Below are 27559 nucleotides of genomic sequence, written 5' to 3' on the forward strand. Positions count from 1 at the left end.
GATCCTCTCCTTTATACTTAATGTATTCTGGCACAGAATAAATAACAAGAAATTACTGCTACAGAGTTGAGGCAACTTACAGCCAGTGCATTGAAGACTTCAATGTTGGACTTACAATGGTCCTGAATACCAATTACATAACTTATAAAGGTAAAAGAATAACTAAGAATTTGGCTGCAAGTCTCAAAATAAGTCCCAAGCGGGACCACCTGAAGGTTAAGATTATGCAGAGTTCTGGAGGGCATACACTGTCCCTCCAGGCTGATATGACACTTTGTTTTGCTTCCTGCCATCAATACTCACCATTTTTGCAGAGCAGGACAGCCAGGAAGTGCTGAAAGGAAGTGTTGGTGAAGAGCAAGAGGCTGGGTGCCTGAGCTGTCACAAAGCTAAGTGCAATGTTCTCCTTGGATGGAGCCACCTCTGTGTAAATAGCTGAAGACAAGAAGCTTGTGTTCTTGGTCACCGGATAGGGTTCTTGAAATGTGTATGTAATCGATGTGCCAGCCTCAAAAACAGCAGCTACTTCTGCAAAAGAAAAGTAGATTACACATTGAAACATCTTCTTTCATAGGGTAGACATAGTTGCTTGTGCATCATTTTCTGTGTGTCAGGCTGTGAGTAAGGGGTTCCTCATAAGTCATATATGATGGTCCCCAGAATAATTTTGAAGTGTCTAAAGTCATCCTTATGAATAAAAGATCCGAGCTTCAGCTAGGCACGGTGAAGCATGCTTGTAATTCTAGGATTTAGGAGGCTGAGACCAGAGGATCATGGATCATGAACAGCCTCAGCTGTTGGAACTAGCTAACATGTCCATCAATAGATGCATGGATTACAAAGCTATGAGATATATACACAATAAAATTTTACTCAGCCATAAAGAAGTAAAAAAGTATGTCATTTTCAGGGAAATGAATGAAACTGGAGAACATTATGCTGATATTAATTAGTCACAAAAAATAAAAAAAACTGGATATTCTCCCTAATATGTGGAAGCTAGAGGGAAAAAAAAGGTCATAGGAGAAACTCTAGACAAAGAAGAAACCAAAGAGGAGCAAATAAGGCTACCTAACTGAGGGGATGAATACGGTAAGAAGAAAATTCTCTAATGTACATGATGTACAATTCAGAAACAGATCAAAATCAATCACTCTGTCAAACATAAGAAAGAGAGAGGAGAGAGAGAATGGGATGAGAATTGGGGAAGGACTAAACTAGTGATGTGTACATGTATGCCCTTACCATCTCCATTAGGATGTATGATTATAATGCTACAATAAAATAAATAAATGAAGAAGGATATTCTATAGATGAGCAAATAAGGTGACCTAACTGAGGGGATGGGCGGGGATAAAAGGAAAAATCTCTAAAGCACATGCTGTACTTAAGCGTATCAAAGTCAATCACTAAGTCAAGCAATTGGAAGGAGGGTGGAGAGGGAATGGGGTGGGAATTGGTTAAGGGCTAATTAGGTAACGTGTGCATGTATGTCTCCACCATCTTTTATCCCATTAAGATGTATGAATACAATGCACCAATAAAAATACAAAAACAAAAAACAAAAAAAATAATAAATAGGTTTGCAACACATGGTCTTTTAAAAATTACTGGTAGTAAGGAAACGGGAGAGGAACCATAGTAATTATCTATTCAGCTGACTAAAGTTTGAAGATCAATGGAACCAGTACAGAAGTAGTCTGTAGAAACATTAAAAATAAAAAAAGCCATAGATATCCAAATCCAGCAAACAATTTTCAGATGTATAGGCATTGGTACTCTATTCCAAACATAGCAATAACTTAAGCAAGCAATCCATATAGCACAGCACTCTGGACAGAGGAGAAATGTGACATCTATAAATGGATGAAATTACTCAGTTTTTTTGTAGAATGCTCTCCGTGTCTCACTATTATCATTTCAGGTTTTTGAAACTATCACAGCAAGAATCTACACGAGATCAGAAGTCTCACTTGATTTTCTACAGCCTCTGTGGTTTGGGTCAGGTAAGTGAAGCCTATGAAGACTGATTTCTCTTGTAGTGAATGGGGATCATAAAACCTACTTCATTACTACTTCTGAATGCTTAAATGAGATGTCAAGGTTTCAGCACTTAGGGCGTTGCTAAGTGTAGTCTGAACTCACATGCTCTTGTTAAAAGAGAATTTAACCTAAGCCTATCCAACTTGTTTTCATACACTATATTATTTTATTTACTGTACATTTATCCAAATTGTTTATTCTGCTTGGATCAAGGCTACTCTTGAGTTTACTTTCATTTCTTTGCTGTGTCAGAGCGTGAAGGAAAAGGTTACTGTACAGAAGAACACATCCTGCATCTGGAGGCAAATTTCTGCCATAAAAATCATACAATTAACATGAACACACTGACACGATGCATTTTCTTCTTCCCAAATGACTTGTAGAACATGTACCTAATTTCTCATGAAATTCTCTGATTGAGTTTGTGGCACCTAAAACATAATCAAACCTGGCTTTGCTTTCTAATTTTATTGCAAATTTGTTCGACCTTATGAAAATTCTGTAATGGGGTGTAATCCGTGCCAGAAAATTAATGTTGCATATTTATGCATATTGCATACTGGACTGGGGCTACTAGTTGATTTTTACCAAATATTAGAGAAAACATTTATTTTACAAGTACAATACCAGTATTTATGATTATAAAAGCATAAAGCAGGCATTTGTGACAGTGAAAATTTTGACCAATCATCTGTTTGATTCAAGCATTTTTCTTGAATAATTTTTCTGAGACATTTGACCTACATTTTGAGTTAACATTTCCCAGTTTTCAAAGTAAAAGGTCCTTATTGATGTGTGTGCATGTACTTAAAAATTTAAAAGTCTAATTTTGTCACAGATAGCATATTAGATATATATTTTTTTCTTTTTAATATGTAGGATAAGACACTTAAAATGAAGAGTATTTCATAAATAGATCTGTCAAACCAAATCTCTCATTCTTCTTCCCTTAGCTCCAGTTCCAATTATTTTTAATGTTTAGATATTGGCTATATTATCATACACCCCAATTCATTAATGCAACTGGATTTTGTTACTCTTTCAGTATTGTTAGGTTTCTGAACATCTTCTGAAATTCAGCCTCTGATCAAACAAATTTAGTTTTCTGAATATCTAAAACCATTAGGATGGATAGAAGAAAAACTTTAACCTCAGGTGATTACCAATAGACACCATGCTTCCCCAGCTGGCAGTGCCAGTACTAACAGCATCTCTTGCATACCCACTCCGTGACAGAATCACACTACCCAGCTATTGAGAGCTGGATATGCATTTCAACAAATAAGCAACAGTGGAAATAAAGGAATGCAGGAAGTGTCATCTCAAAATCTGAAGACAGAGACAGAAGGACTCACTGTGTTTTCTCTATATAAAAGAACAGAAAATTACAAAGACAAATGTTTTTCTAACCTCTAGCGCCCTCTGCCTTAAGAGAAATATAAATTTCTTATTGCTCAGTGATTCAAAGGCTTGGGCAAAGGAGAAATCTGCAAGCCTATTCTTTTCTCATAAATTTCCCTTTGCTGTTTTCCTTTTTTAAAAAAGATCTTTTCTTTTTTATTTTTTTGTGGGTCTGGGGATGGAACCCAGCGGCATTCGACCTCTGAGCTACACCCTGCCCTACTTTTTTTTTAATTCATTATTCTAAAACAGGGTCTCACTAAGTAGCTGAGGCTGTCCAAGAAACGTGATTCTCCAGTCTCAGCTTGGAGAAACGCGATTCTTCAGTCTCAGCCTCCTGAATGCTGGGATTACAAGTGTGTGCCACAACGACCAGCTTGTTTCTCACTTCTGAAGCCCAAAATTTCTTCTTCATAGTGTCATTTCTCTAAAATATATTGTCCTTGTTGAAATACTACTAAACATGAAACCCTAAACCATGGCTTTGAATAATTGTGTTGCTTCCTGTTGTGAAGCGCATAGATTATTAAACCTGCTGCTCTTTTCCTATTATTCTGTACTTTCAAGAGCTTTATTCCAATTACAGAATTAGAGCCGGGCGTGGTGGCGCACGCTTGTAATCCCAACATTCGGGAGGCTGACACCGGAAGATCGCAGTTCATGGATAGCCTCAGCTACCTAGTGAGGCCCTCTACAACTTAGTGAGACCCGGTTTCAAAATAAAGAATAAAAAATAGGGCAGAGGGTGTAGCTCAGAGGTCGAATGCCCCTGGGTTCCATCCCCAAACCCGCAAAAAAAAAAAAAAAAAAACCCTAGTATTTAGTAATTAGTAGTACAGAATTAGTGATAAAAAACCATAGTTCTCAGAGTTGTATATCCCTGAGGCCCAGAGCACTCTCAAAAGGCCTGGAGAGGGGCTGAATATTGATAGCACCTTGAAGGGGAAAGCTAACTAGGAGGGAGAGCTAACACATAAGATAGCTCTGGAGGGATCCTATTGGACCTGGAACTGGAAACTGGATCCCTCTGTCTGGTTTCATTAGAATCTTACTCTACCTAAGGTTACTCAAATACCGTTAGGGATAAATTCAATATGGTTTGTGTGGAAGACCTAGAAGACTGCATGTAAACTGTAGCACAGAGGAGAAATTTGATAAACAGCACTAGCTGGTCTTAATATTACTGATAGATTAGGAATGGGAACATAAAGACCAGTCCAGGGTCATGAGTGGACTAGTGGATATATAAAAGTTCTAAGTCCCCAACTGATTTAGAAAAATAAATATAAATATAAATTGGAAATTTAAATCAATAAATATAAATAAGAAATATAAATTGGAAATGAGAACACCTGAGGAAATATTTCAAAATACTAAAAATCATTATTACATTTTTCTTATTATACGATTCCTCTGCCTATGTGTTTTAAGGGAATCCTTATCTCTTAGCAATTTACATTGTATTACTTATCTATGAATTATATTACATTATTTCAAATAGTAAAGGAGGAAACAGATCAGATGATGGATATATTGATAAAATTGATTGTGAGTTGATAATTTTGTGTGTATGGTATGTCTTAAACTCTACACTTTGTGGAAGCACAATAAAAAAATAAATGGTATAAATGTAAATATTTAAGTACTTGTGAACAAGGTTTTGTCAATATGTAAAATATATCTCAGCGTTCATAGTGCCTTTACTCAATGAAATCCCATTGCCATGCAAATGATCATTACATAGCATCACATAATCATTACATATATTTTGCCATAACATTATCTATAGATAGTATCTGAGATGATCTAGAATTTCTAACTGAGAGGAAGAGACAGCATGAGGTAAGACTTTGCATGCCAGGAGTTATCTCAAGTACATTGCAGAAGGCTCATTGAGTGATATACAGCACCCCTGTGCAAAAGATTTCTGCATTTTTTACATTTTGTAGATAAGAAAATCAAGGTCACTTGGGGTAGGGTGATGTAACCAGAGTTACACACCACAAGTTGTCAAGGAGCCAAAGCAAGAATTCACTGAGGTCCAGTGCCAGAGATCTGCTTCTACTCTGTAGACCAGAATGCTCTGCTGGTGGAATGGATTCAACTAGAGAAGCAACTACATCAAGTGGGTTACATTGAAATGGGAAAAACTGATGGTGCTTGCAAATATTTATCATTTGTATAGGAATGCTTATAAAATAAAATTAAATGTATAACATATAATATGCATCATTATCTCTATTATGTTGGAGGCAAAGGGTAAAGCTAGAAGATTCTTCTTTCTTTCTTTTTTTTTTTAAACTGGGAATTGAACCTTCTGGTGCATTCTTAGCTGCACTCCCAGCCCTTCTTCTTCTTCTTTTTTTAATTTTGAAACAGGGTCTCTCTAGGTTGCTGAAGATCTTGTTATGTTTCTATGTTTCTGAGGTTTGCCTCAAAAATTTCTGACTCAGCCTCCCAAATACTGGGATTATAAGCATATGTTACTATGCCAAGTTTTGAAGAAAATATTTTTAAACTATTGTCTTGGAATAAGTAGATAATATTCAAAATTTCTAGATTTCCAAAAATACTATCTAATATTTTTAGAAGAAAAATATGAATGACAATATTAATACAGTAACATCCAGATTATTAATTAATAATGAAATGGATTTGGAGGAAGTAGATACTCAACATGTGAAAGAATCAAGTTGTACTGTAAAATCACAAAAAAATACAAGTTAACTTAAAATGGACCATTGTCCTAAATATAAGAGCTAAAACTGCAAAATTCTCCGAAGGTATTAAAAGTGAAAATTTCCATGTCCTTGGGTTAGACAATGATTTCTCAGGGATGATACTAAGAGCATCAGCAATTACAAATGAATAAATTTGCTTTCATGTAAATTAAGAACATTGTTTTTCAGATGATACTACAAAGAAAAATAGAGAATGGGGAAAAAAAGTAATTCCAAATGATGTTTTGAATAAGGGAATGATATTTAGAAGGCAGAAATTTCTTACAATTGAACAATATAAAGATAAAATGGCTGGGTGATGTGTGTGCATTCATGTCTACACAAGTTATTTATCCCATTATGATGTATAAATACAATACACTAATAAAATATATTAAAAATTAAAAAATAAAAATTGATAAAATTCTGGAGACATATTTTTTCAAAATAGATACAAAATACACAATTAGCACTTGAATAGGTGTTTGAGATCATTTGTCCTTAAGGAAATGCAATTCAGACCCACAAGACAAAAGCATTTCATACTCAGTCGATGCCCATTATCAGTCAGTAGTACAGACAAAGGTGTGGAAGATTTAGAACTATCTCACGCTGCCCCTAAAAATGTAAAATTCAGCAGCCTCTTTGAAACCTACTTGACAGTTGCTAAATAGGTAAAACACATAGTTACTGTATGACCCAGAAATCTTGCCTCTAGATATATACTCAAAGAACAGAAAATATACATCCACACAAAAATGTGTGCTTGTTGTTAAATTACACCAGTATTCACCATATCCAAAGAAATGAAACACCCTAATGCTTATGAGCTACTATGTGGATAAATAAAACATGGCATACCAACACTATGGAATATTCTTTGGAAAAAAAAAGAAAATAAGGAAAAATCTCAACATGGAAGAGCCTTGACAACATTGCACTAAGTGAAAGAAAGTAGATGAAAGGAGAACACAATTTGCGTGTTTCCATTTATATAAAACGCCCAGAATAGACCCAGGTATGGTAGTTCACACCTATATATCAGTACTTGAGAGACTGAGACAGAAGGATTACAGGTTTGAGGCCAGCATCAGTAATTTAACAATACCCCCAGCAACTTAGTGAGACTCTATTTCAAACTAAAAACATAAAAAAATCTAGGGATGTAACTCAGAGGTATAATGCCCCTGGGTTCAATTCTCAGTATCACATACAACAAAGTAAGTTCCAGAATAAGCAAATTTATAGAGACAGAAAGCAGATTAGTGGTTCCCAGGAACTGAGAGTGAAACAAGTTGAAAGTGGAGGGAGATGATGACAAAAGAAATTCTGGAGTTAGTAGTTAAGGTATGCAGCTCTGTGAGAACACTAAAAGGCCATATACCTTGAAGGGTAGGTGTTATGATAGGTGGATTATATCAGATAGTCATTGACAACAAAGGAGAGGGAAGCATACAAATAAAAATTTATGTGCTCAGAGAAATGGAATACCATTACCATATGTCCAGACACAATGAAATTAAGGTCTTAAACAAACAGACAAAAAAAAAAAAAACCCTGAAAAGATGCTACATGAATTCCAGCTCTGACCTTTTTTAGATAGCCACTTAACTTCCTCTTATGGTTGGAATATACAAAAGATCATTATCTAAAGGCTTGGTCACCAGCCTGTGGCAACGTAGGGAGGTAATGGACCTCCCTACAGTGAACTGCAGCCCAAAGGGAACAGGGTCAAGTGACCATGAACTGAAATCTGTGAAACCATGAGCCAAGATAAACCTTACTTTATAAGTTGATTATCTCAGGTATTTTGTCATAGCAACAGGAAATATTCATGAAGCCCTCATTTGTTAAATCTAGATATAAATTATTGTCCTTTTAATTTAAATATAAAGAATATATGCTACATTTATTACATTGTTCATTTTATTATTATTATTATTTTCCTATACCATTATAAAGAAAAAGAAAGTAGATCAGTGAGATTCTGGCCCAATATTTAGCATGAATGCATGTCTCTAATTTACTGTAGACATTTTCAGGACTTTCCGCAATATTCTGTGTCACAGTAAGAAGACTGGATGAGCTCCCTGCTAGAGATCTGCTCCCCTCAAAACCACGTTAGAGTCCATAGGTCCCTATTTCAGTTTCATCACACTTCCCAGATGCACTTGGCATGGCTAAAATGTTTGGTTAAAAATCTCATCTTACATATATTTTTTTTTTTTTTGGTGGTGGTACTGGGGTTCCTGGAAGCCCTTCTACCTCCGGGCTACACTCCCAGACCTATTTTTACATTTTTATTTGGAAACAGGGTCTCCTAAGCCAGCATGCGCGGCTGGCTTCGAACCTGCGCGATCCTCCTGTCTCTGCCTCCCAAGCGCGGGGATTACAAGCGTGCGCCACCACGCCCGACTATCGTACATATTTTCAATGATTAGTTACAGAGGAGAAAGTTTCTTTTGCATGAAGAGGAGAAAGTTTAATTAATGTATCATAATAAGAGTGAGACAGAGAGCAGAGAATATTTGAACATATACATGGAGCAGATACATGACCTGTACAAAAGAGAATGAATGGGGAATGTCTGAGGTCTGGGAGAAAGGAGCTTATACACACATATGTGCATGCACACATACACACACACACACACACACACACATACACACAAAGTTGGCTAAGTTTACAACAGAATCTTTAAGATATTTTAATTATGTCATCAGATAAACAGAAAAATCTACTATTCACTTTATTTCTAGATTGGATATAGACTTGTAAGGGTGCCTTAAGTGTTTCAGTGACAGGGCCTAAGTGTGTTTATTCTGTATGTGGTTTTTTTTTTTTGTGTGTGTGTGTGTGTGGTACTGGGGTTGGAGCCAGGAGCATCTCCCTCCAAGCTACACCCTCAACCCGATTTTTTATTCTTTATTTTGAAACAATATTTTACTGAGTTGCAGAGGGCTTCACTAAGTAGCTGAAATTGTCCACGAATTGCAATCCTCCTGTGTCAGCCTTCCAAATGCTGGGATTACAAGTGTGTTCCACCATGCCTGGCTTCTGTATTTGCTGTCTGAAGTGTGTGGGCCACTTTCAGAGTGTCATTTGGACTTTCAAGGGAGGTAATTTAGAGATCTCTCCCAGTGTGAATCTTGGCAGCAGTTTGCTTGTGTTAGCTCATACCAAGGACATATTGAGATGGGACTTGTTTTATTGGAAACTTCCATGCTGGATTAATCAAACTTTTAGGCCTACAATTTGTACTATTAAATTTTTTCTCAAGAAGCATAACCCACCTGCTTCCCAGAAATAATAAGCACATAATTTTAGTTGATTGGGATGAAGGCCAGAATGAACCATTAAAGAACTTCAATTATAGGCTCCTCTAAGAAAATACTATATAATTTACTGTTTCCCTTTGGTATTTCAGTTACCAAAGTAAGTTGAACTAAATAAAGCATCATTTCATAAAGATGTTTTGAAAATGTATTTAATGAACTGATAAGAATTATTTTTAATTGTCAGCACTGTTTCCAAGTAAGTGGTGCCTTAGAGTGATTACAACATTTTACTTTAACAGGTTAAGTGCTGCTTTGGGATTATTATTTACATTACTTATTTAACAAATTATTAGCTATCAATAAAATAAATTTAAAATATTCCAAAAATTGAGAGGAGACCAAGCCTTTTATCTTGATATTTGAAAATTATTAAATATTTATTCTGAAAGATGTCATTCATAGAGTTATCTAGAATTTATGTAGAACATTTGCACAATGACTATCACTCTTCCTCCAAGGTATAGAGTACCTTTTATTTATTTATTTTGTATTATTGTATTTTACTTTATTTTATTTTTGACAATGGGGATTGAATCAGAGGAGTTCTATTGAGCTTCACACCAAGCCTTTTAATTAATTTACTTATTTTTTGAGTCAGGGTCTCACTAAGTTGCTAAATAAATAAAAAATATATAATAAAATTATTTTTATTGGTGCATTGCAATCATACAACTTAATGGAGTACAAGCTGGTAGGAGAATACATGCACATATGACTCAATTAGACCTTATCCAATTCCCACTCCATTCCCTTCCCACTCCCTCCTTCTCATGTTTGGCTTAATGATTGACTTTGATATGTTTGTGAATGTACATCATGTACATTAGAAAACTTTCCTCTTCAGTGAGCTCTCTTTATTTGCACATCTATGTTTTCTCCTTGTCTAGAATTCCTCCTATGGCTATTTTCTCCCTAGCTTCCACATACCAGAAAGAACATCTGATTTTTTACTTTTTGTGACTGACTAATTTTACTTAGTATAATTTTCTATAGTTCTATCCATTTTCCATCAAATTACATACTTTTTTTTCTTCTTTATGGCTGAGTAAAATTTCATTGTGTACATATCCCATAATTTTTTAATTCATTAGTCTGTTGCTGGACATCTTGGCTTGTTCCATAGTTTGGCAATTGTGAATGTAAGGCTATGAACATAAATACTAATACCTAGAATATATAAAGAACTAAAGAAACTCACTGCTAAGAAAACAACCCAATCAAAAAAGTGCAAGTGGTCGGGCGTGGTGGCGCACTCTTTTTTGTTTTTGTTTTTGGGTTTTTCTGCAGGTCTAGGGATGGAATCCAGGGGCATTCTACCTCTGAGCTACACCCCCTGCCCTATTTCTTATTCTTTATTTTGAAACAGGATCTCACTAAGTCGCAGAGGGCTTCACTATGTACCTGAGGCTGTCCTGGTGCACGCTTTTAATCCCCGCGTGTGGGAGGCTGAGACAGGAGGATCGCGCTGGTTTGAAGCCAGCCTCACTGGCTTAAGAGACCCTGTTTCCAAATAAAAACATAAAATAGGTGTCTGGGAGTGTAGCCCGGAGGTAGAAGGGTTTCCAGGAACCCCAGTACCACAAAAAGAAAAAAAATGCAATTAAGCTAAATAGTTTACAAAAGAAGAAATTTAAATGGCCAATATGTGGATTAAAATATGTTCAACATCATTAGCAATCAGAGATATGTATATCAAAACTATGCTGAGATCGTACCTAACTCCAATTAGAATGACAATCATTCAAAACACAAACAACAACAAATCCTGGCAAGGATGTGGAGAAGTGGGAAATCTAATACACTGTTGGGATTGCAAATTAGTGCAACTACTTTGAAAAATAGTAGGGAGGATCCTCAGAAAAATGGGAATGAACCTACCATATGATCCAACAATACCACTTCTGAGTATCTACCCAAAGAAACAAAAAACAAACTACCAAACTAATGTATGTGTATTTATTTTTAACTTTTGAAAATGTAATAAATTTGAAAGGCTGTGTAGGGGTACATAAAGATCTCCAGGGCAGGAATTTTGACTCTTATGTTGTAATTTAATTTAATTAATTTAACTTAATTTAATTTTTGTGGTACTGGGATTGAACATAGAAGCATTCTACCTCTGAGCTATACCGCCATTCATATTTTACTTTTTATTTTGAAATAAACTTTCACTGAGTTGCTAGCCTAGAACACTACCATACTCTGTTTCTCAAGTATTTGGATTACAAGATTGCACCACCATGCCCAGTTTTGTCTTTTAGTTTTAGAAAAGCAGAGCAAAAAAACAAAATCCCCTAAAGTAAGGCTTGTGTTTTTATTTCCTCCTCCTCCTCCTCCTCCTCCTCCTCCTCCTCCTCCTCCTCCTCCTCCTCCTCCTCCTCCTCCTCCTCCTCCTTCTTCTTCTTCTTCTTCTTCTTCTTCTTCTTCTTCTTCGTACTAAAGAATAAACCCAGGTGAATTCTTCCTTCCCACTAAAGCCCTAGCCTTTCTTATTTACTTATCTTTATCTTTGTATTTTTTGTTTTGAAATAAGTCTTGCTAAATTGCTGAGAATGGCCTTGAAGTTACAATCTTCCTGTCTCGGCCTCCCAAGTACTGGAATTATAGGAATGCACCACCATGCCTGACTTCATTGTAGGGCATTGAAAGCTTCAGACATGTATTCACATCACTTGTAGTGCAGGAAAATCTCACTAGATAAATGATACTGTTCTTACTAACTTGCCTATACTTTTTTGTTATAAAAATAATTTAAGATGGCTTAAGTGTTCTCCAGGGCTAGAGTCTATGATACCTTGATTATGTTTGCAGACTGAAGAGTTAGAACTGAAAAATGTAGTGTGTCTGTAGTAATCTAGTTAATGATACAGATAGGCAAAGCCACTGCTTCTGATCTTGGGCTACTCTTCAGCACAGACAGTGAGATTGCTGCTGCTCTCCCTCCAGTGCATTCTCATGGTCTGTGCACACATTCAGGGAGGGGGAGTGTGTGCAATCATGGCAAGGAGGCAGGAGAGGACTGATGAGGACAAGGCAGTTGGTGCCATGTGGACTGCCTTGGCCTGCAGGGAGAAGGCAGGGCCCAGAAAACCATACCTTTCTTGCAGAAGGGCCCTTCATATGGTGCATTGGTACAGTCACATGAATAGCCACTGTGCTTCTCCACACACTTGCCACCATTATGACAGTTGCTGCCATAGCTGCTGCAGTGACCCGGGCAGCCAGGCCTGACTCCAGAGGTGACTCTCGCCCGCTCCTCCAGGTCCAGTGTCTGCCCATTCAAGTGTAGGGAGCGGATGCATCCTAGAAATCCCTTCTGTCTTGATGAAGTTCCTCCTAAGAGTGAAAGATGAGAAGGAAACATAAGATGGCACGAGGCTCAATCACCCCAACTACCCTGACTGGCAATAGATAGTATTGTTATCATGATGTGCTGAACTCTTAAAATTTTCAGTGAAAGAAATTTAAGAAGCCTGGGCAGGGATGCCTGTCCTTCTATACTGCCTCAGAGAGAGAGAATATGTTTTCTCTTCCTTCTCCTCCTCCTCCTCCTCCTCTTCCTCCTCCTCCTCCTCCTCCTCCTCCTCCTCCTTCTCCTCCTCCTCCTCCTATTTTTTTCTTCCTCTTTCAGTACTGGGACTGAACCCAGGGGTTCTCAATCATTGAGCTACATCATCAGCCTTTCTAATTTTTTAAAAAATTTAATACAGGGCCTCATTAAGTTTCTGAAGGACCCACTACGTTCCCCAGGCTCGCCTCAAATATGCAATCCTCCTGCCTCAGCCTCCTGAATAGCTAAGATTACAATTGTGCACCAACCCACCTGGTAAGAATATAATTCTTCACAAATCCTTTACCCTACAGATTCATGAGAGTGAAACTTGTGGTGGTCATGTGCCTGTAAAATGAAAGCAATGGGTTCTTACACAGTCCACAGTGGACTTGCATATGATGTAAAAAGAATAAATGGACTGAAATGATGATGTAGAAGCCACTTATCAGGCAAATCAAGTTAGAAAACTGCTATTCATCTCCACTCTGCACATTGGAAAGTGGGCATTATGGTCAGAGAGAGATGCAATCAAACTTTCTGTCCCTCACTGATTAGCATTATACCACTTCATAACTCAGACCACAGCTACTTGATATATAAAAAGGGATCACTTTGTGTATTTCCAGCAAGGCTTGAATAAGAGCATGCAGCAGGTGCTCGATAATTGATATTTCCTTTTCTCTTACATTCTCTTGAGTCCTCACAATGGAGATTATATATATATATATATATATATATATATATATATATATATATATATATTGGTAATGGGATCCAGGGGCATTCTACCTTCAAGCTACACTCCCCAGCCACTTTTATTTATTTTTATTTTTTGAAATAGAATCTTGCTAAGTTGCTAAGTTGTTGAGGGTCTTACTTAAGTTGCTGTCTCAGCCTACCAAGACTGGTATTATTACAAGCACAAGACACCTCTCCTGGTTAATATATTTTTAATACATATGTTCCTATTGATACCAGAGCTTATCTTTAGATTACTAATCGGGAAGCAAGAGTTCTTTACCTGGAATACGGTGTAGGGATATAATCAAACTTTCTGCTTAAGGTATACTTTAGGGTTTCAGATATATTTGTTGGATTTCTTAGCAATTCTTGAAGAATAAAGCATATTGAAAATTTCTATACGATTTGCTCCCAACAAAAATTAAGAATTCTACCTGCCTCTGACTCTGATATCAGAAAATATGTATTCTAAGTAATGGCAAGCCAGGAAATAAGGCTAAATGCCACCAGCAGGTATTTCTTTGCTGCTGGGAATTCTGAATGATTTCAGAGGAAGCAGAGGTCCAAGACACACATATGTAACAGCCAAGAACACATGCAGGTCTTTAAGGTCTATTAAATGTCATGATGGAGTTCTGAACCAATGACAAGCACTACTTACCCTTAATTTTCTGCATCCTTAGTTTTATGTCTGACCCTCATTAATTTTTAGCCCCATATCCTACAATTTTATCAAATATCAACCCAGTAAGTGACTAGGTTGGAATATATTACCATCAAGGTGGATTATTTGGGAATTTCAAGTGTGATATTTCAGACAAAATTTATAAATGTTACAAAATATATGAAGGCCAGGCACCATGATGTACACCTATAATCCCAGTACTAGGGAGGGTGAGGCAGGAGAATCATAAATTGGAGGCCAGACTCAGTAATTTAGCGAGATCTTAAGCATCTTAGCTAGACACTCTTTCAAAATGAAAAAAAAAAAAAAAAAGGATGGGCTGGGTGGGGGAATTGGCATCTCAGAGTTTGACTGTTCCTAGGTTCAACTCTCAATACAACAACAAAAGATGCTAGTTAGGCATGGTGGTGCACACTTGTAATACGAGCATTTGAGAGGCTGAAAGAGGAGGATTGCAGTTTGTGGACAGCCTCAACTACTACTTAATGAGGCCCTTTACAACTCAGTAAGATCCTGTCTCAAAATAAAAATAGGGGTGATGATGTAGCTCAGATGGAGAATTCCCCTAGGTTCGACCCTCAGTAGTGAAAAAAAAAAAAAAGGATGCTAAGCTGTACAATAAGAAATAATAGAAAATACAGGAAGGCATGGAAATAATTCAAAACATAGAAGGTAGAATTATGACTTGAGGGTAGAGGCTCTGCCTTTTTCAAATTATACGTTTACCAGACCAGTAAGTATATGCATGAAATTCACTGCTTGTATCCAAAGGTTGAGACAGAACTTTCTTATGGAATAAATCTAGGCTCATATTCTGAAGTAATGACAAAACTCCTCTGTATTTTTGATTTTGGTATGTAATATCCAGGCTGACCAAGAGACCAAATCTAAATTGCATTTTCCTGTCTGTCTCAATTTGGGTGTGTAAGTATCTTTTCAACTATAAGAAAAACTTAATTACACACACATACTTGTCACAGAAGAAAAAGGTTTCTTTTGTCCTTCCCAGAGATGGGTCAGGATAAAGAGGGGAGGGTTTATGTAACCAAATGCTTTGGTTTGTGTCTCTTATTTCACAGTCACTCCTCTTGGCAAATTTGAATAACTTTTCCTATATCTTGTTAGTGTAGTTTGCCTTCTAGCAAAGATGAAAGAACACAAGATCAATTGCACATTTTCCTATGTAAAAGTTGGGTCGACACATTTATAAAGACAAAAGAATGCTTGGGGATTTTTTCTTCTTGCAAAATGGAGAAGAAGGTGACTATGGCAGCCTTTGCTCCTGGAAGTTGTAGACATGCAGAGCCTGGTTAGATATTCACCAAAAAGGTGATGATGCTACTTTCAGATGATGATGGGGCACAAAGACACCGTGAGATACTGTACAGCTGCATCACACTGGTTAAAATTCAATTTTAACCTGGCCATGTTTTATTCTTTAAAAAGGAGAAAAGTTCCTTTTTATTTATCTAGAGAAATATAAAGGCCAAGAAAAGAATTTAAAAATTCTCCAAACAACACAACACAACACACACACACACGCACACACACACACAAACACAGAGTTAAAGAATAGTTGACGACTCTCTACATCCTCTGATGATGTTACTTACTGCATGCACAGGGTTGCTCTAGGTGTGAATTTTCTGTGAAATGTAGATCCTTTGAAGAAAAGCAGCCATGATCTTCCCTCTTAATATGGATTTGCTCCCCTAGATACCTCAGGATCCATTGATTTCTTTTTGCATGCAGAGCCATGTTGTTGGTCCAGTTCCCCCTCCTTCAACCATAATCCCTCCAACATTAACCTACAACCAATCCTGACTTGTCCCACCCTTTGCATCCAGAGTAGATGCAAATTTGAAGACTTGATTCTGCCATTCCTGTTGCATGCCCTCCATAGAGCAGTTCCTGTATTAAGAATGAAGCTGACAGTCCTTACCCAGATGATACAGCAGCGGAGACCTGGCTTCCCTTACACCCAGGACTACTTCCTGCATTCTTACTTTGACTTTAGTGTGCAGGCATTCTGAAGTGTTTATGTCTCCTTAATGTTCATGGTATCTCTAGACTTTAGGCCTCTTCACATGTTGTATTTTTTTTTGAATATTATCTACCCATCACGTTCACTGATAGATAAATTTCATTCCTGCAGTCACAAATACACAGACTTGCACTTATGTACATTCATTTTAGTCCCTTATATTTGTACCCACCCATAATTCAATAATTTTAATAGGTTGCACATTTTTCCAAAAACAAGAATTGGTTTAAATAAGACTTTCATTGAGAATGAGAGGACAAGGGACCTGCTTGTTGCCTGGCAGAATGACCTGGTCAGCAGTTGGCTCCCTAGAGATGGAAACATGTCCTCTCCACTTGACCGTGTGGCCCACTTGGATCTCTTGATACATTCATGTTACTTTTCTGGCCCTGTAGAGTATTTAATTTGTTAGCCATTGTCCTAATACACATTTCTCTTTTTTCACTTGCATCTTGACTCATATGCAGTTCACTGTACATTTGAAAGAACAAAAAGCATTGTCCTTAAAGCAACTTAGAATCATTGTTTTAGACTTGGCCTTAATCTACAAAGCTGTTTGAGAATCAGAACACTGCCATCAATTCTAAATATGCATATTTCAAACATACTAGTTTTCTGCTAAAAATTTACACTAAACTCATTATCAGTGTGGATAATGATGTTGTTCATATTCTTCACATTACACAATTGAAAAGACAGAACCAGAGGGAAAGAGCTGGTCAGGGTTGAGAGATTCTATTTGGCAGAATCAGGGGTCAGAGCACATCTGGGGATTTTGAAGTTCACATTTAGCTCTAACCTTGAAGCCATGGAATGAGCATGTGTAGTAGGTAGTACAGGTCATTCAATGCTGCAGTCAAGTGAATCTCCTACTTTTTTCTTTTGATCTCTCACAGGGTTCTTCCACCAGGTAGCCCACACCCATCATTCATCCTTCTGACTTCCACATCACTCTTCCTGACAGTTTAGACCATTAGTTGACTGGTCTGCCTAGAAGCAATTTTGTAAGAGCCTCTTCGATTGGCTCCTGGTATCAGGTGTCTTCATTATGATAGCATTTTCTTGGACTGAGTATGAATCAACTCTTAAAAATTTTGCTGCCATCATTCTGAGCCTGTCTTAGAAAACTTCAGTGTGTCATCTGGACAAATGCTCACTGCATTCAGAGACACATCTCACAGTCTTCTGCACCGGCCCTGAAGTCTGTGTTGCTTCCATATGTTCCTGTGTTCCCCTGCACACAATAAAACCTAACTCCTTTGCTGAGTACTCTTTCCTTGGAAAAAACACTTCATGTGCCAGGTTGGGCTCCTGTTTCACAAAATTACTTGGGTAATGCTGCTTTCTCTCTCTCCTTGTCCTGTCTTCCCCTGCTTTGCTCTTTCCTTTCTCCTCTCCATTCCCCTCTCCCTCTCTTTTTCATTCTCCCTCTCTCTTTCTTCTTCTTCTTCCTCCTCCTCCTTTTCCTCCATCTTCTTCCTGATTAGGACACATCACAAGTGACTTGCAATTGTGGTCAGAAAAATGAACTAAAACTTGAAAATATAGCAACAACCATGGGTAATACTTGTATAGTTGATGAAAATGAACTTTTCCAGTTAAGGAGATGACTCAAAAAATGGCACATTGAACATTAACTGGTTTTAGTCCTATTCTAAAGATTCTATTCTTTTGTTGTTGTTGTTTTTGTTAAGTTGCCTACAAATGCCAAGCATGGTGGTACATGCCTACAATCCCCAGTATTTAAGAGGCTAAGATGAGAGGATCATAGATATGAGACCAACCTCAGAAACCACTAAGTGAGGCCCTCAGGAAATTTTTGAGACCTTATTTAAAAAACAAACCATTAAAAAAATAGCTGAGGATGTAGCTTAGAGGCACAATATCCCTGAAATAAATCCCCAGTATAAAAAGCACAAAGAAACAAAAACCCAAAACAAGAATGCCTACAAATAATTGTTCATTTTGATGTATTTTGAATTGGTTATAACTAATTACTGGATTCATCATTATTAAGAAATTAAATAACATCTGTGATGTATGCTTAGTTTTAATTTTTATTTGCCCAAACCTTGTGGTTTTATCTTTTTTGAAGATTATACCTTACACTATTAGGCTCAATGTAAATGAGACTACTTTTTATTAAAAAGTAAAAACCTTAAACTGGGTGTGGTGGTGCATGCTTGTAATCCCAGCATTCAGGAGGCTGAGACAGGAGGATCACAGTTCGCAGACAGCCTTAGCTACTTAGTGAGGCCCTCTGCCAACTCAGTGAGACTGGTTTCAAAATAAATAATAAAATAAAGGGCAGGGGGTATAGCTCAGAGGTCGAATCCCCCTGGGTTCTATCTCCAGACCTGAAAAATAAAATAAAAGTAAAAACCTTGGATGAAAAGGTGTTATGTTAAACTCAAAGTAGATGACAGGGACAAGTTTCATCATGCTAATAAAATATTGAAATATCTAGAGTGCTGCTATTCTTTTGAAAATGTGAAGTGAGGTAGGTATACTTTGATCTACATTTTCCTGCTGAGAATTCAGGCCCCCACAGAGATTAAATGCTCTTCAGGTATAAAAGAAAAGACTCAAGGTAGCTTAATAGAAAAAGAAAGGAGGAGAAAAATGAGGGTGAAGAAATGAAGAAATAAGAATGATAGAATCAGAGAAAGTATGTAATACAAAACCCTTTGCAGAAAAGACGGGAGCTGAGGCATAGGAACTGTGAAAAAGTGAGGTTCTATGAAGACAAACATGATTCATGTGTAGAGTATGATACACTTATATAGAATATGTTATATCTAATTGTATTATGCAACCAATATATACATACATGTATATGCATTTAAACATACATATATAAACACACAGACATATGCATTTGGTGCCCTGCTTTCCACTATCTCTTCACAAGGCAATTCCTCTGGGCAGAGACTGATTTTTTAGTAGATCTCAGGGGTAAATATCCATTGTGTTTCTGCTGAAATCTGATCTTCAAGGCTACCTGTTTTGTCTTAACAGTAACCCCTATCCTCATATATTGATGTCATGTCCATAAAGAAGGTGCAGGTAGGAGGAAAAGGTGGGAGCAGAGGGGCCTCGAGAGCAAAGGGTTTGGAAGATAGGGTGGAAATAGCAAGTGGAAGAGCACTGTTGGCATGGTTGATGGCAGCATTATCTCACTTTTCCAGGATGCTCCCATCAATGCACAGTGGGGAAGCCAAGACCTTAGTTCCCTATGGCAGAGCCTACTATACACACCCAAATGGACAGTAGTTCAGTAAAGAGTTTCAGGATGTTTTGAGGATGATGAACAAGCAAGGGACTGGCTGAGCCACAGTAAGAGACTTGCTCCTTCCATGCTGAAAATGCACACACAGGCTAGGCTGCCTTCTAAAGCTGAGTCTTAAATGTAAGTAAGATAAAGGCAAAGTCAGACATGGTGGCACACTTGGAATCCCAGCACTTGGAAAGCTGAGACAAGCAGGTTGCAAGTATGAGATCAGCCTCAGCAACTTAGCGAGACCCTTATTTCAAATAGAAATATAATAGAACTAGGGTATACACTAAAGGGAGAAAGTCCTGAGTTCATTCCTAGTAACACACACACACACACACACACACACACACACACACACACACACACAGAAACACATACCACACACCAAAAAAAATTTGAAGTACTTTTTCTAAGCAAGATATATTCTTCATTCTTCCAGAGATTAACCTCTGCCCAGAATTTATGGTGAAGGCCAGTGGGTGGTTGAGTGAAGCACATCACTTACCAGCATGGGAGGGAACGAGGCCTCGCCTGCACTTGCCCTTTCCCTGCCACTCTGGGTCCTTCATCCTCTCCTCACATACTGCTTTTGCCACCACTTACTGATCAATTTTTTTTTTTTTTTTTGCATGGCTGTTCTGTTATCAGCCCTATAAAATGGGAACAGGACACGAAAAGATCCATCCATTCTGTAGGTGTGGGGGGTTAGATTTTAAACAGGACTATGGGGCCCTACATATCTATTTAAGGTGATGTGAACAAGGGAAGGGGACCCTGATCATAATTCTGCTTGGGATCAAATTTAAGACTCTATCTCTCAAATAAGGAGGAATGACTTCCCTGTCTCTTTTTCTGTCCTTTTTTTTTTTTTTTTGGTGTGGGAGTATAGGTGGTTGCAAACCTGCAATTCTTAACTCACAAATACTAGGATTATAGGTGAGTGCAACTACACCCAACTTAAAAATACTGTAATTAAAAAAATAATAATGAAATGGTCTGGCTTCGTGCTGTTGCTTTGTTCTTAGCTCTGCTAAAGAGAAAGATAGTGGCCAGGAAAGGGCCTGCATATCAGATGAATCTGGCTAGCTTTCAGTTCATGCCATAAAGCCAGCATGTCCTTGAACCACAAGCAATGGGGATTTCTTTGGTCTGTAAACTTGTTCTTATAACCAGATTGAATGCAGATTATCATACAAAGCCTGTCCTCCCCCCCCCCACCCTGGTACTAGGAATTGAACTGAGAAATTCTACTTCCAAGCCTCTTTTATTAATTTTTAGTTTGAAACATATTCTCACTTTGTTCCTGAGGGTTTCTCTGAGGCTTTCTTCCAACCTATGGTCTCCTGTCTCAGCCTCCCAAATCCTAGGATTACAGGTGTGTGACACTGAGACCTATTAAACCTGCTGTTAGTGAGCATAGAGGAGAAAAAATTAGCAACAATAGAATCTCGCAATAATACAGCTGAAGCATGTGTGTGAGAACCATATAACAATTTTAAGATGTGATTTTAAATTTTATTTACAGTCGTGGTGTTGCATGCTGAAATAGGAGGATCACAGGTTCAAGACCAGTCTCAGCAACTTAGTGAGAGTCAGCAATTTAATGAGACCATGTTCAAAAACAAAAACAAAACAAAAAATGTCTGCGAAACCTTTGCTGATTGGTGAGAAGGGATGAAGTCTACAATTGGAAAGGATCCTCCCCCCGGAGCTCTCACACCTGGGCAGTGTGCACCCTGAATACTGGAGCTCCTAGGTTTTCAGGCATTGCCCCAATATTCCATAAAAGAGGATGCTCAGGTCTGTTCTGTGTGAGGAAGCCCTTTGTCAGCTCTCTTATTTATTAATTTCAATAAGAAATAGCAAATCAGAGTGATATCTGTTGCTGCAGTCAGTACTTGAAACTGATTTGTGAAATACTGATTATTATTTTATGTATATTTTAATAAACTTTCATTGGTGCATTGCAACCATACATCACATCGAAGTATATGAGCTGCTATTAAGCCTCATGGGCAGAAGGACTGACTGAAGCTCAAGGAAAATAGGTGACTTACCCACACCCATAAAGCCAGCAGTAGAACATCCAGGATTTGAAGGTCAGCATTCATTAATTTTCACAGACTGGTCAAATATTTATTTAATACAAAATATACAAGTGAACTTGAAGAAGGCCCAGAGGTTGTAAAGATGGCTAATGTATTATGTCGGCCTACAGTGAAACATTAGATGGGAGAGAAGTTAGAATCCATCATTACCAGGAGGTGTGGCACGTGTGTTTGTTCATAGAGGTCTGTGTGTGGTGTTTGTGCAAAAATGGACTCTTCTGAGAGGGAGTCCTCAGTCTGAGTCATGAAAACCTGTAGCATTAATAAAGAGAAATCTTCAGTTAATGAACCTTAGCTTTTGAGCTGAAACCTACAGAAATTAATGAAGGAAAATAATACAAGGCCTCTTCGAAGAACCCATTAGCTTTAAAAATATGTCACCAAAGAAAGTGGAAGGAAAAGAGAAATTATCTTATTGATAATACTTTGGAGGAATAAATTAAGAAAGCTAATTGAGCTGGGTGGGCAGGTATGATGACACATGCATGTAATTCCAGTACTTTGGAATAAATGTTACTTAAGAAAATTGATATGAGTCAGGTGTGGTGCTGCACGCTGAGATAGGAGAATCACAAAGCTGAGGATACTATCAACAAGTACTGAGACTCTCTTCAACCTAGCAAGACCCTCTTTTAAAATAAAAAATAAAATATGGCTAAGTGTATAGCTAGGTGGTAGAATGTCTCTAGATTCAATCCGCAGTATCAAAAATAAAAATAAAAATCAATAAAAAATTTAACTATAACAAAGCAGGTATGATGGCATATGCTTATAATACCAGTACTTGGGAGACGTAGACATCAGGATCACAGATTCAAGAACAACCTCACCAACAGAAAAAGTCTCTCAGCAACCTAGCAAGACTGTAGAGTATCTTGGAGGTAGATTGCCTCTTGGGTTCAATACTCAGTATCAAAGACATATATATGTAAAAATAAAGTTAATTTGATTTTTAAAGAATACATAAGCATGTGCCCCAGGGAACCTGGTTAAATATTCCAGGTGTCTCTGAGTTTTCAGGGTCTATATGAAAGTCATTATTCTTTAGTCAGAGGCATGGGTGATGAAGCCAGAAGCTGAATTCAAGCATAGTGTATGTCTTTTCTACGGAACTGAATTCTTATTGCAATAGTATTAAAATTATGTCTTTCTTCCAGGATCAGAATGAACTTGATAATAAGATGAGAACAGACTATACATTGGTCATTAACCATATGTGGACAAGTTTGGCTCCATCTCCTATCCATGGTGCCACTCTAGGGTTTTCTAACCCTCTTCTAAGATATCAATATGTGGGCAAAGACACTTAGAGACCACAAGAGTCATGCTGGCTCTAGGCAGCATCTCAGCATCTGCACCTGACCAGTTTGCTTTTTTCTGGCCTGGAGCTTCCTGTGTGTTCAGTTCACATTACCTCAAAGGCACTTTGACTTTGGAGTGGAGCAATTGACCTGTGAACTGATCACTGACTCTTACAGTGGGTCTAGGAATGTTCAAAGAGCATTGGTTTATTTTCAGAAAACTGCCTTTGAGATTTTTTTCTTTCTTTCTTGATTTTTTCTTTCATTCCTTAATTTATTGCTTTTGGTACTGGGAATTGAACATAGGGCCATTTTACCTCTGTATTATATTCCTAGCCTTATTTTTTGAAATTTTGAAACAGGGTATCTCTAAATTGCTAATGCTGGTATCAAATTTGCATCCTCCTGCCTCAGCCTCTCAAGTGCTGGGATTACATGCATGTGTCACCATGCCTGGCTTTTGAGTGTCATTTTGCAGTTATTAACCTAATTCCACCTACATGGTTGCATTCTAGTTTTTTTTTTTTTTTTTTTTTTTTTTTTTTTTTACTTTCTTTACTGGGTTATAAATGTTGACTACTTGAAGTACCAGTTGAAGTAAATTACTATTTCTCAATTTCTCACATGGAATTTATGCGTACCATATCTCAGAGCCTATCTCCATGGGCTAAGTGAAAAATCTAAACCATGCCATACTTTTCTTTAAAAAAAATGAATTATAATTTCTAAAAAGTGTTTTCAATAAGAAAAAAATCAAGCCAGAGATGAAAACTCTCCATTCTACTCCAATTGTCTTTTATTCAATACAATGGAGACGAATGTATGATGGAATGAGCTTCAATTAAAAGAGCAAAGATTGAAGATGCGTAGTTCAAAATGTTCTTGAATATGGACAGAAAACACTAAAATTGACTTTTAGTTGGGGCTAAGTGTATCCCACTTTCAATTGCTTCATGAGGAAACAACATTTTGCATAAATTAATTTAATTAATCTCCTCCTCAAATATAAAACTAGAACCCATGGTCTTTAGAATCATTTCAGTTATAAGAATCTGATTTTGTGGTTCAGTGGGTTGAGGGAGAAAATCTAATGAGTAACCAGATGGTTCAACACTTTTTTTTTAATTGAAGATGCATTTTATCAAGTTTTAATTGATGCACAATAATAATGCATATTTATGGGGGGCAGTATGACATTTTGATGCACATAAACATTTTGTAGTGATTATATCAGGATAATTAGCATTTCTGTCACCTCAGACAATTATTATTATTTCTTTATGTTGCTAACATTCAAATCCTTCTTTTCTAGCAATGTATTAAAAATAATACATTATTTTGCCGGGCGTGGTGGCACATGCTTACAATCCTCACGCTTGGGAGGCAGAGACAGGAGAATCACGCAGGTTCGAAGCCAGCCGCGCTGGTTTAAGAAATCCTGTTTCCAAATAAAAATATAAAAAAATAGGTCTGGGAGTGTAGCCTGGAGGTAGAAGGGTTTCCAGGAACCCCAGTACCACCAAAAAAATAAAAAATAAAAAAATAAAATAAAATAATAGATTATTTTAACTGTAGTCAGTGAATCCACTGTAGAACACCAGAACTTCTGTTATCAAACTGCAATTGTGTCTACATATATAAAAATAACTGTTTGAACTTCTAAACATATATTAAGAGCATTTATTGAATGACTACTGTGTGTCTTTCTAGGTGGTTGCTATTCTGCAACTGATTGAGACTTTCCAGGGACATTCTTGCTGGCATTCAGAGGTATCTTGCCAAGTTATTACACTAAACAGAAAACAATTCCCTTTATACAGTAATTACAGGAATCATCAGAAGTCATATGCTAATTTTTTCTAAAAATGATTTAAGTATATCTAAAATTATTTAACTTTGACAAAATGAGATTTTATGACAAATTAGGTATTGTAATTGGAAACTCAAAAATATCAAAAAGACAAATATTTATTTATATTTTGCTTTGTCACTGAAAAAATGAAAAGCATTCTCCTCCATAAAATCATGTGATAAATCTACTAAAAGGTAATCAGGCATGGTGTCATACACTTGTAAACCCAGTACTTGGGAGGCTAAGACAGGAGGATCTGGGTTTATGGCTAGACTCATCTACTTAGTGAAGCTCTCTGCAATTTGTGAGACCCTGTTTCAAAATAAAGAATAAAAAATCAGACTGGGGGTGTAGTTCAGAGATAAAATGTCCCAGGCTTTAATCCCCACTACTGCAAAAAAAAAATCTGCTAAAAGGTGGCTTTTAAGTTATTTATTAATGTAAAATCACTATATATCTCCTCCTGCACTCTGAGACACACTGGAATTTTAAAAATGAATACTACTGTCCTGCACTAGGACAGATATCACCAGGAGATGCTCACAGGACATAGCAGAAGCTCCTATTCCATGGAAAGGCTGGGCAGCAACTCTGAGTTTGTATCATGCCACAGATGATGAGTTTATAAAGTACCCAAGCAGGGAATTAAAGTGCATGCCAAGCCCGCTTGTCTTCCCTGTTGACATCTCTAAGTTTAACATGCTTCCCCTGAAAACAGGAATAATAATTTTCTTCCAGTTGGGACATAAAAAGGGAATTGTGGGGATCTCTTCAAATTCCATGATTTGTAAAGTTAGTGCAGTATTTTTTCTAGGGAATTATAAATATGAAGTAACTTTGGTTTATTTTGGCAGAAAGAAAGCTAAGATGGAAAAGGAAAAATACAGATGGGCCCATGAAAGAAAAATAAATCATAAAATGACACATGCAGACTCACATTTTTACAAAAACTTCATTCTATTATTGCAGAGTATTTGGAAAGTTGCTTTACTCAATTTGAAAAGAATGAGACATTTGCCTTACTGAGTCGTACACATGGGCACTGGGAGAAAATGACTGTCTGTCATTCCTAATATATTTATGTAGGGAGCATATCTTCAAGTCCTGAATATCAGTTCCCAGATTTCATTTTCTTTCTGTAGCTAAAGACAATAGCACACAGAGGCTAGATATTTTCTTACTGAGGTCAACTCATGATGGTTGACCTGAAATATATGCTCAGATCTCTTCATTTCACTTTCAGAAATGGATGGTATATTTTGGATTTATCTAGTCTCATTTCTATATTGTTTAAGCACATTAATGGAGACTAACCAAGAAGAAATATTGACAGCATTATTACTTCCAAGTAATAGCCCCCCATGTGCCTGTAGCATGTATTTCAAGAGTGACACATTAGAATGTTCCTCCTACTATGTTTTTAAAAAATGGAACCAATGCGTGGGCCCAGATACAGATGTCCTTAGCTGTCACAGTGATGAATCAGCTGGAAGGTAAACTATTAATTCTGGGAAGGTAGCAAGGATTGACTCACATCTCCAAACTTTAACCTGTCGCATTCCAATGAAAGGGCAGTGCTAAAGGCTACTTTATCAAAGGCAGTCTGTGTTTGGAACACAGAACACACTCATGGCTACAGCAGTAGCCCAGTGACTTCCATACTGAATGGCACTTGGACTGAAGGACCATTTCCGTGGCCCAAGGTATCTGAAGACACATATCCAAATTAATATTAAGATTTTAGTAATGCCACACTCAAGCTAGCCCAGTCCAGAATTGTGTACCACTGATATCCTTTCCTGCCTAGCAAACATACTCAGTGCCTCTGAACTTCTCAATGATGAAGAATGTAATTCCTTATTTGAAAAGCTACAACTAAATATAATTCATGAATTTTTGTTTATTAACTTATTGAACAACTGCATGACATAAAATGTAAATTTTGGGACTTCAGCTCTTTAAAAAATGTTTTCACCTGACATTTCCAAATGTGTATATCACCACCAAATGCTAAACAATAAAATTTAAGCCAACCCAGTAAAATGACATCCAAGAGCATATTTTCTTCTTCAAGTTCATTAAGACAAATTCAATCAAGTAGAGTAACATCTTAGATGGGACTTTTGAGGGAAAAGCACAACAGAAGCAGGTGCTATCACCATAGCCAATTTTGGCTCTGGTTCCAGCTCCCATTCCAGAAAGCCACCTTTTCTTGATCAGGAAAGCACCCTTACAGCTAACTGCATTTGTGATCTCTAGATCAACTGAACAAAAACATCTTGCCACAATGACTTAGCATAACACACAGTGGTGTACCTTTCCTTTGGATTTTCACAAGCTATATCACATATTCAGTTCATCTGATAATTTCATAGCTACATGAAATTTGCATGAAAAGGTTAAAAAATCATTCCATCATTTTACACTCACCTTAGCTGGGAATATTCATAAAGTAAACTTTTGCATCGGATAAGCTTTATATACACTGCAAAATAC

At 37.2% G+C, this 27559-nt stretch overlaps 1 protein-coding gene across 2 annotated transcripts in view; it reads right to left on the minus strand.

The window, feature by feature from the left end:
* Positions 1–27559, minus strand: part of CNTNAP5 (contactin associated protein family member 5) — a gene marked incomplete at both ends in the record, with an annotated part of 1017925 nt that overhangs the window by 108476 nt on the left and 881890 nt on the right. For both annotated transcript variants that reach the window (XM_080690368.1, XM_080690367.1), the window contains 2 exons: positions 300–528; positions 12599–12838. In XM_080690368.1, the coding sequence (XP_080546494.1) occupies positions 300–528; positions 12599–12838 (469 nt within the window). The remainder of the gene's footprint in view (positions 1–299; positions 529–12598; positions 12839–27559) is intronic.

Source organism: Muscardinus avellanarius (genome assembly GCF_963383645.1).
Source record: "Muscardinus avellanarius genome assembly, chromosome: 2".
NCBI lineage: Eukaryota > Metazoa > Chordata > Mammalia > Rodentia > Gliridae > Muscardinus > Muscardinus avellanarius.